Raw genomic sequence first — 14,680 nt, forward strand, 5'->3', positions numbered from 1 at the left:
AATCATGTCTGGAAGGCTGAGCTTGGACCGCCTCATAAGCTCGCTGTATGCAAATTGTTTTGCACGATCGATCTGAAACTTCGTCCGAGTACCCAATGTGATAGCGGGAGGGCATGCCTTGCGAAGTGGCACGCCGTAATGTTTCATCACCGCGTCCAATTCAGACTGGGCTGTTCCTTGATGGAGAGACAAGAGTTTCTCTCGCGCGCGTTGAGACAGCAAATAACGTTGGCCCTCCAAGTAAATTCGTAAGGAACCTGGGGACTCTAACGTGAAGTCATCCGCTGTTGTTGAGAGCGGGCTCTGCAGTTTGCTCTCTTGTAGCGATTCATAGCCTCGTCGCTTGCCGAGCACTCGTATTTGGCCGCAGCTTGACTGCGGCTGTTCCGCGTGCCTGCAATCGATCTTCGTACCCCGTCTAGTAGCGACTGCATCTCAACTGGACCGCAACTGATCTCCGTGACACCCCCCACCTGCCTACCAATATTTGGTAGCGGCAAACAAGCGCCTTCATGACGCATAACCTGCCTGCCGTCACCGGGCAGCGGCACACAAACGCCTTTACGGCGGACTTCCTGCCTGCCATCGTCTGGCAGCGGCTCAACATCCGCCCGAGCGCGAGGGGACTCCGCGTCGGGGAATTCTACCTCCCTGCAGCTTCCCTGCAGCGGCTCAGCAACGCTCTCAGCGCTCAAAACCTGCCTGTCCTTCAAGGACAGCGGCCCGACGCTCTCCCAAACACGGAGATCGTCGTTCCTCGGGGATTCTACCTGCCCGCCGTCGCACAGCAGCGGCTTCTCGTCATCTTCGAAGTCGGCCCCGGGCCTTAATGAGTCCGGGCCCATTGTAGGTGGAGGCTTTTCGGGTGGCCTGAAGGAGGACGCCGCCTGTTCTCCTTCATGGCCCCTTCACGCTGGTGCTTTGGGCTCGTCATCCGCTGCTTCCGACACGCGCAACCCACCGAAGGACTTCGCGATGAAGTTCTTGACTATTGGTGGAAGCCGGTTAGGTACAAAATGCTCGCGATAGTCGAGTACGCAGGTGTCACCTTCACCTGGACATCCATCTACAGAGAGGTATCTCATGCAGAGCTTCTTGCCCCTGTGAATTGGCAGGGCTGCTATTACCGCCGGATGAACTGGTATCGCTTGGCGACCTCCGCTGCTGTTTCCACTCGCACGACGAGCTTCAGACTTCGGTCGCGTCACTGGTTTCCGTCCCGCTGGTTTCTTCAGGGCTTCCAACTTCAAAGTTGTGACTCGCTGGACCACCCTAGCATAGGATTCATGATTGAACTGGAAGTGCGACTTCACTAACGCTGCCGCCTCGCTGTTCCCTCGAGCCAGACAGGACCGGAAAAGTTCAAAGCAATCGTCGATCCATACAACAAGCTCCACAACTGCTTCAGGACCACACATTGTCTTTGTTTTGCGCTGCGCGAGCAAGAAACGTCTGGCAGCATCCACCAGCTCGGCTACCAAGGGCGCGTATATATCATTCACTAACAGCGACAGCATCTCAAGAGCCGCGACGACATCTTCAATCGTGGTGGCCTTTAGCGCCACCGGGATTTTGTTTTTCAAAGAGAAGTCGTTCAAATCATTACGTCGGCGATAGTCGCGCTCTTCTTCCACATCCACCATTCCAAAATGCATTGAGGAGAGCCCACGAAAACCAAAGTCCCAGCCGTAAAACCCGCGGGCAACACCAGGGTGTGGCAAATAATCAAGCAGCCTTGCTTGAGACTGCATCGTCTCAACAACAACTGCACATCAAGTGTTGCGTACTTACCGTTTACCATCGCTGTGTGAACCACCACTTGATGCCGACTTGGCTTGAACTGCGAGTTGGCTTCAGGTGCCATTGGTGACACCAACGAGCTTGCGCTTACGCCGCTCAAGTTGGCTTGCCGTAGCGATATAAGCTGGTCAATGTCTCGCACCATGACTGGATCGTCCTCGAGCTTCCGCCGCAACGCCCTAAGCCGAGATTCTCCGTCCCCATCTTGAGTTTCAATCCGCTGTTCTCGTGTTCGCTTTGGGCTATTCGGCGGCGGGAGATCCCGCACCATTTCTGCCGAGCCCAAGTCATCGTCCGAGTCGTACAATTGCTGCAATCGCTCAGTGTCTGCGCTATCCCTAGCCTCTTGGCCGGCCTGGACGACGTTGCATTCCTGCTCATCGTCCCCAAATAGCGGCTTTGGCACGCTGAGGCCTGAAGGAGCACGCCGTTTGCCTTCGTGGTAAAAGACAAAATTCAGGATATGCGAAATCTCCAGGTAATCGACACGGGTCTTTGCCAGATTGAATAAAGGCACAACTTGACTCTCATTAATCAGATTCATGGACACCTTGCGTAGAATTGTGGCTGAACTTCGACGCGCGGTCTGCCCGGAACCGTTGAAATGGGCGTGCACCGCGGTATGAATGGACTTCATCTCGGCCGGCATCACGTCCGCGACGCCTATCTGAAAACAGGGCCGTAGGGCATAGGTTTCGAGCGGCAAGTCGTGCAGCTCCTCCATCACGAACGGATCGTCGCAGGTTTCCGTAGTAAAGGTAACGTGTAACACGCCCTCCTTCGTCGCGGCTCTCCACGAGTAACCAACAACGGTGCCGTATTCCCACACCTTCGGCTTCCCCTGCAGAACCCGAGCTACGCACAAGGTGCTTCCAACATAGGTACCCACCCCGCTCATGGCTTCCTCTTCAGTCACCTCTCGCAACTTCACCTCGCTCACTTCTCGTCGAGCTACTTGAACGCCCAGGTCGCTCCACCTGCCGCTAGCGACCCGCTCCACGTCGAAATAGCCTTGCTGAGGCTCCGACGTCGTCCTGCCGTAGGCGAACCCGGCGGTGCCCAGCACATCAGGCTTGAACAGGGCGAAAAGGTTCGTTGAGACCATCCTCTCCTAGGCACGGATAGTTTACTCCGAGAAGGCGGTCGCGAAAGGTCGGGAGACTTCGAGGTTCTCGAGAGCAATGCAAAAACGGAAATCAACCTTGGCTGAGCTGCCAGCCTCCTACCCCAAGACTAATTTAACCTTGCAACATCTTTTCCTCACCACTGGCCTGCCATGGATTCCAAGCGCCCACGTTTGCCGAACTTGCGCTACTGTCTTCAAAGCGCGCACCATGTTGGAAGTAGCCGGGTGTGTGGAAGCATCGGCCGGTGCCTGGACAACTGCAACCGACGGGCAAGGATCTAGGGCACTAGAGAGAGCGGATCTCCTAGTAGATAGATGGCCCGCCCGGACGAGGGATTTATCCAGGTCCGTGAGTTCCCGAACCATTACTCGCTATGAGAAAGCAAGGGGTCCTGGGACTCGGGCAGTAACCTCACCTTGTGTACCCCCTTCGAATCGGTTGTTTGGATCAGAGGGGAGGTCAACCACTGAGGACCTCCTGGGAGTCCCGACCTTATCAGTACGCTGGTTTGGTAGCAATACAATCAATCGCCCGGGGACGCTACCTAGTTCCCGGGGCGGAATTAACACGCAATCAGGTCTTTCGGAGCAAGACTCCCTCGGCGACGGCCGCAATACTTTTCGGGCGAAACCCCACGGGCGAGACCCTGTGAATATGGAATGCCCTTACCCGTGCCGGCTAGACCGCACTCCATGAAATGCCTGGGGCTTCCTGGAGGGAAACCCTGGCAAAGATGTTATCGATTTACCTGGGGATAGTCTACTAGCGCGGGTCCCAGTGACCGCGGCCTTAGTACCTTGGAGCTCCTGAAGCTGAGGTGACTTGAGCTCTTTGGGGGAAAAGTTAGACTGAATTGCGCACTCCCCCAGGGCCAGTGGCCCTGGGGGAAGTGCTTAACTATGAGTTTCCTACTAATATCTGCTAATCACTTGGACCCACTATGGGCTGGTCCGGATACTCCCGGGGTCGGCTCTTCTGACGTCGTCGCACGCCCCGCGCTGGCTCCCTGGGTTCTTCTGTGTAGGATACATCTGATACCCCTGGGATGGGTGCACTCTCCGGGGAAATGCATCTCCAAGGTCGACCGGTTTCCGGAAGCCCGGGGCACTATGCCTCAAGCAAATGCGTTGAAACCGCTGGAGTTAAACAAAGGGCGTTGTCATAACTTGTGTGCGGGGTGCACATCGCGCAGAAGTACGGCATCTTGGAGAACGACGGTGCGCAGGTAAATCAACAGCTCCAAGAACCCACCAGTTGCAACATGTTTTTTTTTTTGCTTTATGGACGCTTCCACGTATTTTTCTACGAAGGTAAACAGCTCCAACTGAAGCGTTTCAGGCGGAACGAAGGCAGCACGCTCCAAGAAAAAAGATCGTCGGTCTGGCGAGAACCCCGCAAGTGAGCGCATAGCATCCCGCGGCAACACAGTCAGGTAACATCCCCCCATGGCGCCAGCATTCCACCGCCCTAACCTACGTATTTGTGACTATGCTTCTCCCGCTAGTTCGGTCATTCTGGACCCGGAACCACGAGCGGCATGCGTATTGGCCTTGGAGTGCATGCCAAGCCAGTGAAAGCTTTCATAGTAGCGTCAGAATGACCCCGGTATGTCAATGCAGTAGTGGAGCTTTTGCCTGACTCGAGTATGTTGATGTTGTACCGTTCTTTTGGTCAACGTTGCGGTGGTGGATACATGAACCGAACTCGCGCCGACCGAACGGATTGGTTTTGCCTTGCTCCATTATCATCACAAGCGCGCGACAGTCCGTGTAGCCTTCATGTTCTAGAATCACGCTGAATAGGTCGGACAACTCAAGATTTCGCGTCGCCTCACTCCTCAATAAGCATGCATGGCACAAGAAGTGGATCATGCGGTCGCGTAAGTCACATCCGGTGTTCAGATTCATGTAATACCGAGAAATCGCAACCAGATCATCCGTAGTGCAGTACCCATTTAGTAGAGACCCCGCACCCCTATCGACGTATTCGCGCTGTTTTGCACGCTTGAGTGTAGACAGGAGAGATTTGATGAGGCTGTTGCGAGGGTGAGGATGTGCGTTTGCACCACGGCTGTGCTGATCGTTGTACAGGTCCGAAACCACGTTCACATACATCTCCACAGTGGCAATGCCAATCTTACGCGTTGCGTTTTTCACACGAACTTCACGATCGACTACTTCGTCTTGGAGGAATAGATGTAGCTTTGATGCGGTAACTTGGTAGCGAGTCGTTTCATGGAAACCTTTCCGATCACACCATGATTTGAACTCTCGCTGCTCTGGCGCGTACGCGCCTAGCGACAACGATCAAGTGTTTGCGCTCTCTTCGAGCTCCACTTGCAGGCAGGGTGGCTCCATTGCACGCTTGTAGCTCGACGTGAAATATCGACTATATTAAATTGCTAAAAACACATTTCCTATCAGCGACGGCTGATCAGCCGCCAGGGACGACGTCCTCGTATCATAGTGCAGCCAAGTACAGCGACCCCTAGTTCTAAGGAGATAACCACTCATTGTCTGTAGATCCATAAGCAGGCGAGAAACGCTTATTTAGAGCCTAAGATTGTGAGTGCTTCCTCTAACACCCCCGATCAGCCTTTGCGAGCCAATCGACGGAGATACGAGCAGAATGGCATGGATTGGTGGGTAGGAAACCGCCAATCGCACTGTTTCCGCCTAACGCAGGCTGGATTAGCTTATTCTGCCTTAACTCGGCCTCACCATCGCCGCTCCTAATTCGGCCACGAATGGGCGACCCGGAATTAACATGGGAATTAGCTAATTCGGGGCATAATTAAGGTCGATAAGGGATTAGAGTTATGCCAGAATTGTCATGGCAGAATAAGTGAAAGGAACAATAAGTGAAAGGCACAATACCTGTAGCTAGGGCAATAACATCGGTTATACGTCCCCACGACGAAGACCGCGTCCGGGCCCGGTTATGATAATGTAGTTTACTGGGATAGGAAGTAACGTTAGTGCTGCTATCGCAGACCAAATAGGATTACATCCGCGGTACGTCAAGTCAAACGATGACCCCTCTTGACATCTAACTGGTATATTTTCTTGAAACCGGTACGACTCCGGTGCCGCACTGGCCCTCCAAAAGGTTTATATGCGTGGGCAGACTGAACCGTTGCACTACCGACAACACTGGTATGAATCAGCATATATGTATGTGTGGGTACGTATGAACGAAATGAAGTAAAGACTGGTTACCCGGGCCCCGGGTCAAGCCCGTGGGTCCCGGGAAGGAGGGTCGCAGTTCGTAAGAAAGGTTAATTGTGGTGTATTAGTTGCGTCTATCCTAGCTGTGGTGTTTTGAGTGCTAGCCGCAGTAAGCGACTATATGTACGTATCCTTGCAAGACAGAACTCACTAGGCAGGAGCTTAAGAAAGGTTAATTGTATTAATACTTTTTCCAAACTTAAAATTATCGTTAGCACGCTCTCCTCACAAAAGACTGTGAAGACGTAAGCATTTTCTAAAACCCTGTTCGAGTGAAATACGATCAAAGGCCTTGATCATCAAGACGCGAATCTAAAACAAGAAATGACCGTTGCAAGTTCCCTGTGTATAAACTTTTAAGCTCTACTTGTCGCTAAGCACACCCAGGTGGAATACTTCTGAAGTATTCCACCTGGGTGTTTCGTCAGCTCTTCGCTGGGTAAAAATGCTTGTGACAATAATGCATGACAGAAATTTAACTCGACCAGATGCAGATATGTTACCGACCGGATAAACCGGAACTTCCAGCTTATCTGTCAATATGCGACAGCACTTGTCCATCTCTCGGTTATGACGCGTAGACATACATCAGTCTTGCGTTATCGATTGTACCTCATGCTGAATTTATCTGAGGCACTGGTCGCACACTTTTGATTAGAACGTTTGTGGGAGTATGGTGTCCTCACAGTAGGCTTATCAGGTCATCGTGTCGAGGCTGGACGCCACAATAGCGCTCCGGCATGTTTCGACTTAATAGGTTAGGCGGCTCTTTTGGGGGCATATTATACAGATAAGCTAATTATAAATAATAAAAGAAAGAGAAGCACAAACGTAGTAGCTACAAGATCGAAAGTGCGACCGCAAAGACACTTTATGAATGTAGTATAGCTCTCGATCCATAAGGCCAAACTTTTTCAAACACATCGACAGACTATTTTTTTAGTAACCCTTAAGTTTACATCGAGCTGTTCAATGCGCAATTAATTGTAGTAGTCGAGATTTAGCTAAATGATTATCACACCAACAACCCTGCAGGGCAACTAGATATATTTATTTCCAAATGAAAAAACTCACAAGCGACTTGGGCGCGCCTCACTTGCGGCGCACCAGTCGCACATCTCCTCTCAGCTTACTTTAACGCTCAGTGCGTTCTTCGGGTTCGGTCACAAGACGCGCCTGCACAGGATCCGGGTTCGCAGCGAGTAGACTTTCTCTCAGTCGGACGCCTTTACACACGTGCTGGTAGACCCTTCCAACTAAACTTTGTCCTTTCGAGTCGTCCTTGAGATCGTGATACAGAGTCGTGAACTATTCCAGCAACGAACGCCTCGATCATGTCCTGACCAGGGGCTCATACCAGCGCGAGTTTAGCTGGTATCGGGTATCTCGGCCTTCTGACGGAGCTGATATCAGCGATACTGATACTAATATCAATATCACATCAATATATAACGATGAATATATTGATAAAAATGGTACCTGCAGTAATTTGGCTAATGTCGCCGTCTCCTATTCTTTTGCAGCACTTCATTGTACTCGGACCAATTAGCCTTCATCAAGCACATCGTCTCCGCCCGGTCGTTATCAAGGTGGGTTCGCAACTCGTTCTCCACATAGTCACTAAGACTGAAACATCGCTCTTGACACACGGTAGATAGTGGTTGGGCGAGACACATTCTCAAGCTTATTTTCAACCGAAAAGGGATGATTCTTGTGAGCTCTGAGCATGTGCTTCCTGGGGTTAGCAGTAGCATTAAGCATGGTCTCCGTCCAGAAGAGGTCGGGTCCGTGCTTTTTTTTGTGTGCTGCGCACACGAGACAGATGTGGGTGAACGAGCTGCTTTTCTTCTTTGTGTCAGGAATCGGAGTAGCAAGTACATGGATGAACTCCCAGACAAGAACAAACATGTTCTGGTTTGAGTGACGCACAGATAGTGGAATACCAACTTGACTCCAACTTCGTCTTCTTTATCTCTACGGCCACGATCACAGGGCGACGTATCCTCGTCGGCCATTCTCTAGAGAGCGCGCACGCAACCGAACCGAGATGGTAGTAGTAGACTTGTACTTGCCGTGGGCTTGTTGGGAGAAGTGGCTATATCTATGTGCGGTAGCGCACATGGAAATAACCTGGTTGGTGAAATCTACACTAGATCGCAGGATATCGATATTTATATGCCGAAGTATCATTGGATCTCGATACAGCACCATCACCAATATCAGGTGATATTGATACAAGTATCCGGCCATACAGTATCGATATTTATTACAGGTATCAGCCTTGATATGAACCCCTGGTCCTGACTAGCATTAAGATCAGACAATATTAGTGAAGTTGCCGATACCGCAGCAATTGTAGACGAACACATTCGTGCTGCACGTATTTGTGGCCTGAGTGGGCCTTTTCTAGCTACTTTCGGCATCGAATCACCCCCTAGAGCACCAGCACGTCCAACGCGTCGCATTCTACAGTACAACCAGTGAAAAATTAAGTTCAGGCCAAGTTTCCATGTCATGAGCAGGGCTTAATAGCATCGTGTGATATACATTGATACGTTGATACTGAGCAATGGAATATCCGTATCAATATCAGGTGATATTGCCTTCGGCGTGGGATCCAACGAGGGTCGGAAGAGCATGGAATCGGCTCTGCTAGCTTGTGGATGAAGTTCCATACGGCAGTGAACATGTTCTGGCTGGCATGCACTACAGAGCGAGGAATCCCGTACTCGCCAACCGAGTCCTCGTCGCTGGACACCAGAGTGTTTGCTAGAGAACCCTGAGGCTTTGTGGTGTGTGCTGCTTGCCATCCCGGCGCGGTAGGGTCGCTGGCTGCAAGTCGAAGAGCTGTTGCAAAGTGAGCTATGCGTTGCGAAGGCACCATGACCAAAATAGTTATTCGTTCACAAGAAACCACCATGTGCTTGGTATCAGCTACTGGATCAACCGATACCATCTAACTTTAGGCGCAGGATCAGTGTTCTTCCCATACACGCACATCTGTCTAGTATGCTGCGAGAAGAACAAGAGCACCGACCCAACGTCAACATCGTGGAGGTCGTATCTAATGCGACAGAGTACGTCTTCGAACGCAAAGAAGTACATGGTTGGTGCCCACGACGAGCACCCGTTCAGTGTAGAAGCAATTCAAGCTAAACTCGGTGCCGTCTCGAACAGGATAGTCGCCTACGATGTGGGCACGTCGGCCGAGCAGCAAACTGAACCGAAGGTTAAGAAACAGCGCACAATTGTGGAGGCGATGGCAGTCAATGCTGATGAAGTGAGGATTTTTGGCTACGCGGTGGTTACTTTCGTCAACCGAGCTGTTGATCATGCTTCGACGTCTATCGAATCAGCCGCGGCTTATTGTTCCTGCTAGAGATACGTTCTATTCTTTCGCGGACGCCGAATTCATGATCTTCACGAGATGGGTGTCGGATTTCCTGGAGGCTGAGTTCGCCAACGCTCTACATCAGCCTTTCGTAGCGGTTCTACATGACCTGTGGACTAACGCTGCGAACGTGAATGTCATCGGTGTCACCGCTTTTTTCATCGATTCGAAGTGGCGTCTAGTTAAGATATCGTTGCTGGCGTCGCCAAATCGGTTTGGCCACGCAAGCAGAGACGGTGTCGCAGCTTATAAAGGCCAAGATCGCATCTCGTTATCAACTTGACATCGACCAGTACGCGCGCTTTACTGTGAGCGACACCACCGGTAGCGCAAGGAATGTGTGTGACCACTCTACCAACACAGACCAAGTGGATTGTCTGATGCATTTACTTAGCCAGTGTCTGCTGTATGCCCTTGGCCTCAAAGAGAACACCAGGAACGACGGCCAGCTTGTTGTTACCCCCGGTGGCGAGTTCCGCGAAGGCCTGCATGTCATTGAGAAGCTGCGTAATCTAGCCACCTACTTCAACTCACCTCTCCGACAATTGAAGCTGAAGCAGATAAAGGAGTTCTACAATCTGCCCCCCCCCCCCCCGTCAATATTCAGGTGGATGTGAATACGCGAGTCGGTTATGCTGTCACTCTGATGCGCAGAAGTGTTTTCAACCACTACGCCTTCACGCAATATTTCGAATCTGCACCAGCTAGCGACCGGGATGTCTGGACGAGCATTACTATGGACGACTGGAAACTGATAATTGAGATGGAAGCTGTCACGGACCAGCTTGCACAGTTTAGCCTCGGTGAAGTTCAGAAGGAGAGTGTTGCAAGCTCGTATTGCACTGTTGTTCCGTAAAATGCTGTGCCTAGCGGTTGATTCAGAGGTGTTGAGCTGCTTGGTGATCCACCGTCCAGATGCAAAAGCAACAGAGTTTACACAGCGTCGCGAAACTAAACAAGCCTGTCACTTTTCACGGGGAGGGGTCCGTTGTCGCGATCGACTCCGTGAGCAGCTTGCACTCCGTTTTCCGGTCGAAAATCTCAACGACATCAAAGCATTGCTATTCGATCCACGTATCAAAGCGAAAGCGGGCTTCATTGTAAATGATCCTGCCACTCTTGCCCAAGCAGAGCAGGAGCTGCGACTGGAGCACGATATGGTGTACATGAAGTTGTTTTCGCACAAGGATGTCGAGGAGGAGTGCGAGGAGAGCAGCTCGACGCCGAGCGAGACGCCAAGCAATGGAGGCTGCGCTGTCCGCGACGCGTTGAGCTCTCTTCTAGAGGTGGACGTCCCTTCTGAACGATCTGACTTTGTCGACATTCACACTGACGCGAATTCGTGGAATCAATGGAAAACCCTTAATGTCAAGTGGCCAACGGCGACTTCAGCGGCAGGCAAGTACAACTTGCTACAATTATATCGTGAAGTGAACGTGCTTCGAGACCACGGCAACCAAGCCTTCCCTGGTATCGCAGTCCTGGCAAGAATTTACCTCTGCAAACCACTCTCAACTGCTGCACAAGAGCGCTTTTTTAGCCTGAGTGGCTGCGTTGTAAGCGATATTCGTAGCTCCCTGGACGATGACCGAGCTGAGCGCCTGTGTTTGATGAAGGCGAATTGGTCGGAGTATAAGCAGTTGGAGAAGGAGAGTCAGTCTTTGTGATGACCCGCGCGAACTTGAAGAGAAGTAGGTACTGGTCTATATCAAATACACGTATCATTGTATTGACATCATATTGATACTGGGTATACGAAGTATCAGGATCAGTTGCTCTTTGCCCCATTCACATTTGTAGGTGGATCAAGATCATCGATACCATCCAAATCGTCAGTGATGAAGCCCTGGTCATGAGTAATGGGGGGGTACCTGAAGACTCAAGCGGAGGTTGCTGCTCCTTCTTGCCCTTATGCGAGCATCCAGTTCATGTCCGTTCTCCTGTTCAGCAAATTCTAAAATGACATTAAGCGAGCCGGCCCCGCTCGGATCAGGAACATCATGGCCTATACCTTTACTCTTTGTCCCCTCAGGGGACTCCCCTGAATTATGTGTCCAACACTAGTTAATCCGCATACAACTGCTCAGATAAATCGGCCCAATACAACAGTAAGTCATTCGAATGCATACAAAACTCAAGATATTAGATTTCAATACAAAAGTCAAGTCATTAATTCTGGCGATACCGGTATCTGACATCAAACAGGTAGTAGCGACAGTTCTTACGAACTGCGAACTAAAGGTAAGCATTTGGATATTTCTACAAGCTCTAAACAGATATCAACCAAGGCTTGCTCAATTTTGTAAAGTATTGCCGGTAGGCAGTTTGAACTGGCAAATTTCCGGGCAGATGCTCCGGCTGCGAAGCAGGCGCAGAAGATGACCGTAGCTAATAATAAAAAAATAAAAGGAAGGGGTTATACCAAATTCTCCTATCCCAGCCTTCGCGGAGCCCTACCGTCTTACCCCGTACCAGACGCCTAGGCGTTAATTTCAAGGTAGAGCAACAAAATCAAATTTTATTTTCCCTCGATTTAAACACATAGATAAATAGAACGCCCACTTGACCACATGCTACTCCTCACTCGTTTCATTATGTCCGCCTTTACAGCAACTCTTGCGTACTTGGCAGACGCCGTATGCCAACCATTCGTGCTGGCTGACTCGCTTGCTAGACGTCCAAGACGTGCCACACGCTTTCCACTTTAAAAACCGACTCCGACAGCACACTCAGCCCAACCAGCATGTCAGCCGACACGAAGCGTGCTAGGTAGCTACACACTTGCATTAAAGCGCACAGTTCTCAGTGACTACGCTTTTATCATCCGAGACTGGCACAAGCAAGAGGCAAAACCGAAAGAGGCTGCGAAGGACCGACAGCTCAAGAAACGAACGATGCGTCGATTCCCGGGGGCAGGGCGGAAACCGCAGTTCCAGGACCTCGAAAAAGAGTTGTTCGCGTGGGTGGAGGCCAGAAACAAAGAAGGGGCTGCGCGTAGAGGATAAATACATCCAACTCCAAGCTCGCAACATCAGTCGCACCTTGTGTGATGAATTGGCCGCCGGCAACCAGTACCAAGATTTCAAAGCATCATCCGGCTGGCTAGAAAACTTTAAAAATCGGTACATCCTCGTATCGAGACGACAAACGACCACGCGAACGCTGCCTGACGATGCAAAGGCTCAGTGCCTTGAATTCATTCAGAAAGCACAAGAACTGATCCAAGAACACAAAATCGAGCCCAGCAACATCATAAACATGGATCAAGTGCCCAGATATTTCTCTGAAGAATGCAAACGCCCTGACCCCAAGCATCAGCCAACTGACACAAATCATTTTACAAAATAAATCACGGAAGAAATCCATTCCACCAAACCATTTCATGTATCATCAGTTTTGGATCGTTCATCATCGTTTTTGGCTCATTTATCATCGCTTTTGGATTGAATACGGATAGTTCAGAGCGATACCTGCATTCCATCTACTTTTAACACACACATTAGTCCGATCCTGGCCATGTTGATAGTTCGTGCAGCGTCAGGAACGGTGTAGGTACACGTCGAGATTACCCTGCAGTTGTAGTTGAGGGTCTTGAGATCGATATTGCAGCTATGGAACCTTAAGGCTGCAAACAGTTCCAGCTCCCAAATCGCTTGCCTACCATCTCTGATTGCGTCAAGGTAGTCGTCATCGAGAAGTCCTGCGAGGTCTTCCAACGTCGTCATGAACTCGGTCAGCACGGTCTTGTAATCGTAAACAGCACTGGCCAGACTGAAGTAGAGACACAAGAACAGACTTGCGGGGATGTCGCTAGGAATGTACCAGTGAGGGGGGTTGATGCATATTTCCTCGCGGTCATCACCATCGTCTTCATCGCGAAGATTCTCGTACTTCTGATACCATTCGTCCAGCTGAATGCTCGAGTTGAGTAGGTCGCGCAGGGAAGGGTGCAGTCCTTCCATGTCGAATGTCCGGTGGACCGTGAGTCCGCAAACACGAAACGCCTTACTTATTGTGTCAGCATCTTGAGTGTTAACCCAATCGAGGCAAAAATGTTGTACCGTTGCAAAAGGTTTTGGTTGAACATGTTGACATGGCGGAAGCTGATAATGCATCCCAAATATGTGCCCAAATCGCCCCAAATGTCCCAAATAATGAATTGTCTCCAAAACATTTAGGTACATATTTGGGGCCAAGTATATGACTGCTTTCTCGTAAAACTATCCCAAATATGTACCAAAACGGAGTTGACTGATTATGGTCTATAGTCTATGGGCGAGGGCGAGTGGACGCGAGCGCGAGCCTCACTCGATGCATTCACTAATCGCCAACACCCGCCGATTAGGCGGGGGCGTGTCTGTGCGAGCGAGCGAACGCGAGCGCTGCAACCCGATTTTTTTTTTCTAGACACCGCGCCTGGCCGAGACGAGGAACTTAGCGTAAGGGACAAGGGGGTGGGGCAGGCCGCGCAGCGGCGCCCCCCGAGCGAAGCGAGAGAGGGGCGGGCCCCCCGCAGACCCGTCGCTAAGTCCGCAGACGAGAGCCAACGCGCGAGTGTCCGCCCTGTGCTGCTCTTTCATACTGAAGGTTAGTCTGTCCTAAATATGTACCAAAACGTTCCCATGGTCTTAAATCATTTGGGAAAAACTTTGGGATTTGGGGCGTTTTCGGGGTGCATTATCCAATACCGACATGGCACCCGTACGAGTCGATAATATAGAGCACAGGACGTCGGTAAAACCGCGTCTGTGGGCGGCTACAGATCACCGCTTCAGCATGCTCGAGCAGAATGCTGTCGTTCCACATTCCAGTTGGGTTCAAGCCCACCACAATCTTCTTCTCCAAATCACCCAGTTTAGGTTTCTTTTTCAGCTTTGAAAATAATACGTGCGGCTTGAGGAACTTGCCTTCGGCAGTGGTGGAGAAGGTTACGGTGAACCGCTTGTGACTGCTACCTCCTTTCTGCAATAAAACCTCTCGCAGCCCACGCGTAGCAATGGTAGTTTTTCACACTATTAGAACGCCTAGACGTTGTATTCGAATAGACCGCCTACTAGGCGTTCTATTTTATTTGAACGCCTGGGCGTCTAGTTTTCAATTTGACAAATTTACTTTTTTGAAAAAATCAAATTGAG

General features: G+C 50.7%; 7 protein-coding genes across 7 annotated transcripts; 3 read left to right on the forward strand and 4 right to left on the reverse strand.

The window, feature by feature from the left end:
• Positions 1-908: 908 nt before the first annotated feature.
• Positions 909-1,766, reverse strand: PHYSODRAFT_474002 (hypothetical protein; the record flags this gene model as incomplete). Its single annotated transcript, XM_009516726.1, has 1 exon — positions 909-1,766. A coding segment is annotated over one exon (858 nt), but the record flags the coding sequence as incomplete, so codon positions are not given.
• A 503-nt stretch (positions 1,767-2,269) lies between these two features.
• PHYSODRAFT_447255 (hypothetical protein) lies at positions 2,270-2,905 on the reverse strand (the record flags this gene model as incomplete). The annotated part of the gene is made up of 2 exons (XM_009516727.1): positions 2,270-2,716; positions 2,801-2,905. Coding segments are annotated over 2 exons (552 nt in total), but the record flags the coding sequence as incomplete, so codon positions are not given.
• Positions 2,906-4,537: 1,632 nt separating this feature from the next.
• PHYSODRAFT_470662 (hypothetical protein) lies at positions 4,538-5,218 on the reverse strand (the record flags this gene model as incomplete). The annotated part of the gene is made up of 2 exons (XM_009516728.1): positions 4,538-4,930; positions 5,084-5,218. Coding segments are annotated over 2 exons (528 nt in total), but the record flags the coding sequence as incomplete, so codon positions are not given.
• A 4,707-nt stretch (positions 5,219-9,925) lies between these two features.
• PHYSODRAFT_308840 (hypothetical protein) lies at positions 9,926-10,649 on the forward strand (the record flags this gene model as incomplete). The annotated part of the gene is made up of 4 exons (XM_009516729.1): positions 9,926-10,052; positions 10,172-10,389; positions 10,430-10,576; positions 10,629-10,649. The coding sequence occupies 4 exons, from the start codon at positions 9,926-9,928 to the stop codon at positions 10,647-10,649; spliced, it is 513 nt and encodes a 170-aa protein (XP_009515024.1).
• Positions 10,650-10,948: 299 nt separating this feature from the next.
• On the forward strand, positions 10,949-11,203 carry PHYSODRAFT_407773 (hypothetical protein; the record flags this gene model as incomplete). Its single annotated transcript, XM_009516730.1, has 1 exon — positions 10,949-11,203. A coding segment is annotated over one exon (255 nt), but the record flags the coding sequence as incomplete, so codon positions are not given.
• A 1,321-nt stretch (positions 11,204-12,524) lies between these two features.
• Positions 12,525-12,893, forward strand: PHYSODRAFT_468741 (hypothetical protein; the record flags this gene model as incomplete). Its single annotated transcript, XM_009516731.1, has 1 exon — positions 12,525-12,893. A coding segment is annotated over one exon (369 nt), but the record flags the coding sequence as incomplete, so codon positions are not given.
• Positions 12,894-13,003: 110 nt separating this feature from the next.
• On the reverse strand, positions 13,004-14,351 carry PHYSODRAFT_476323 (hypothetical protein; the record flags this gene model as incomplete). The annotated part of the gene is made up of 3 exons (XM_009516732.1): positions 13,004-13,756; positions 13,935-13,978; positions 14,234-14,351. 3 exons carry the CDS (start codon positions 14,349-14,351, stop codon positions 13,004-13,006), a joined length of 915 nt encoding a protein of 304 aa, XP_009515027.1.
• Between the last annotated feature and the right edge of the window lie 329 nt (positions 14,352-14,680).

Source organism: Phytophthora sojae (genome assembly GCF_000149755.1).
Source record: "Phytophthora sojae unplaced genomic scaffold PHYSOscaffold_1, whole genome shotgun sequence".
NCBI classification, from domain to species: Eukaryota; Oomycota; class Peronosporomycetes; order Peronosporales; family Peronosporaceae; genus Phytophthora; species Phytophthora sojae.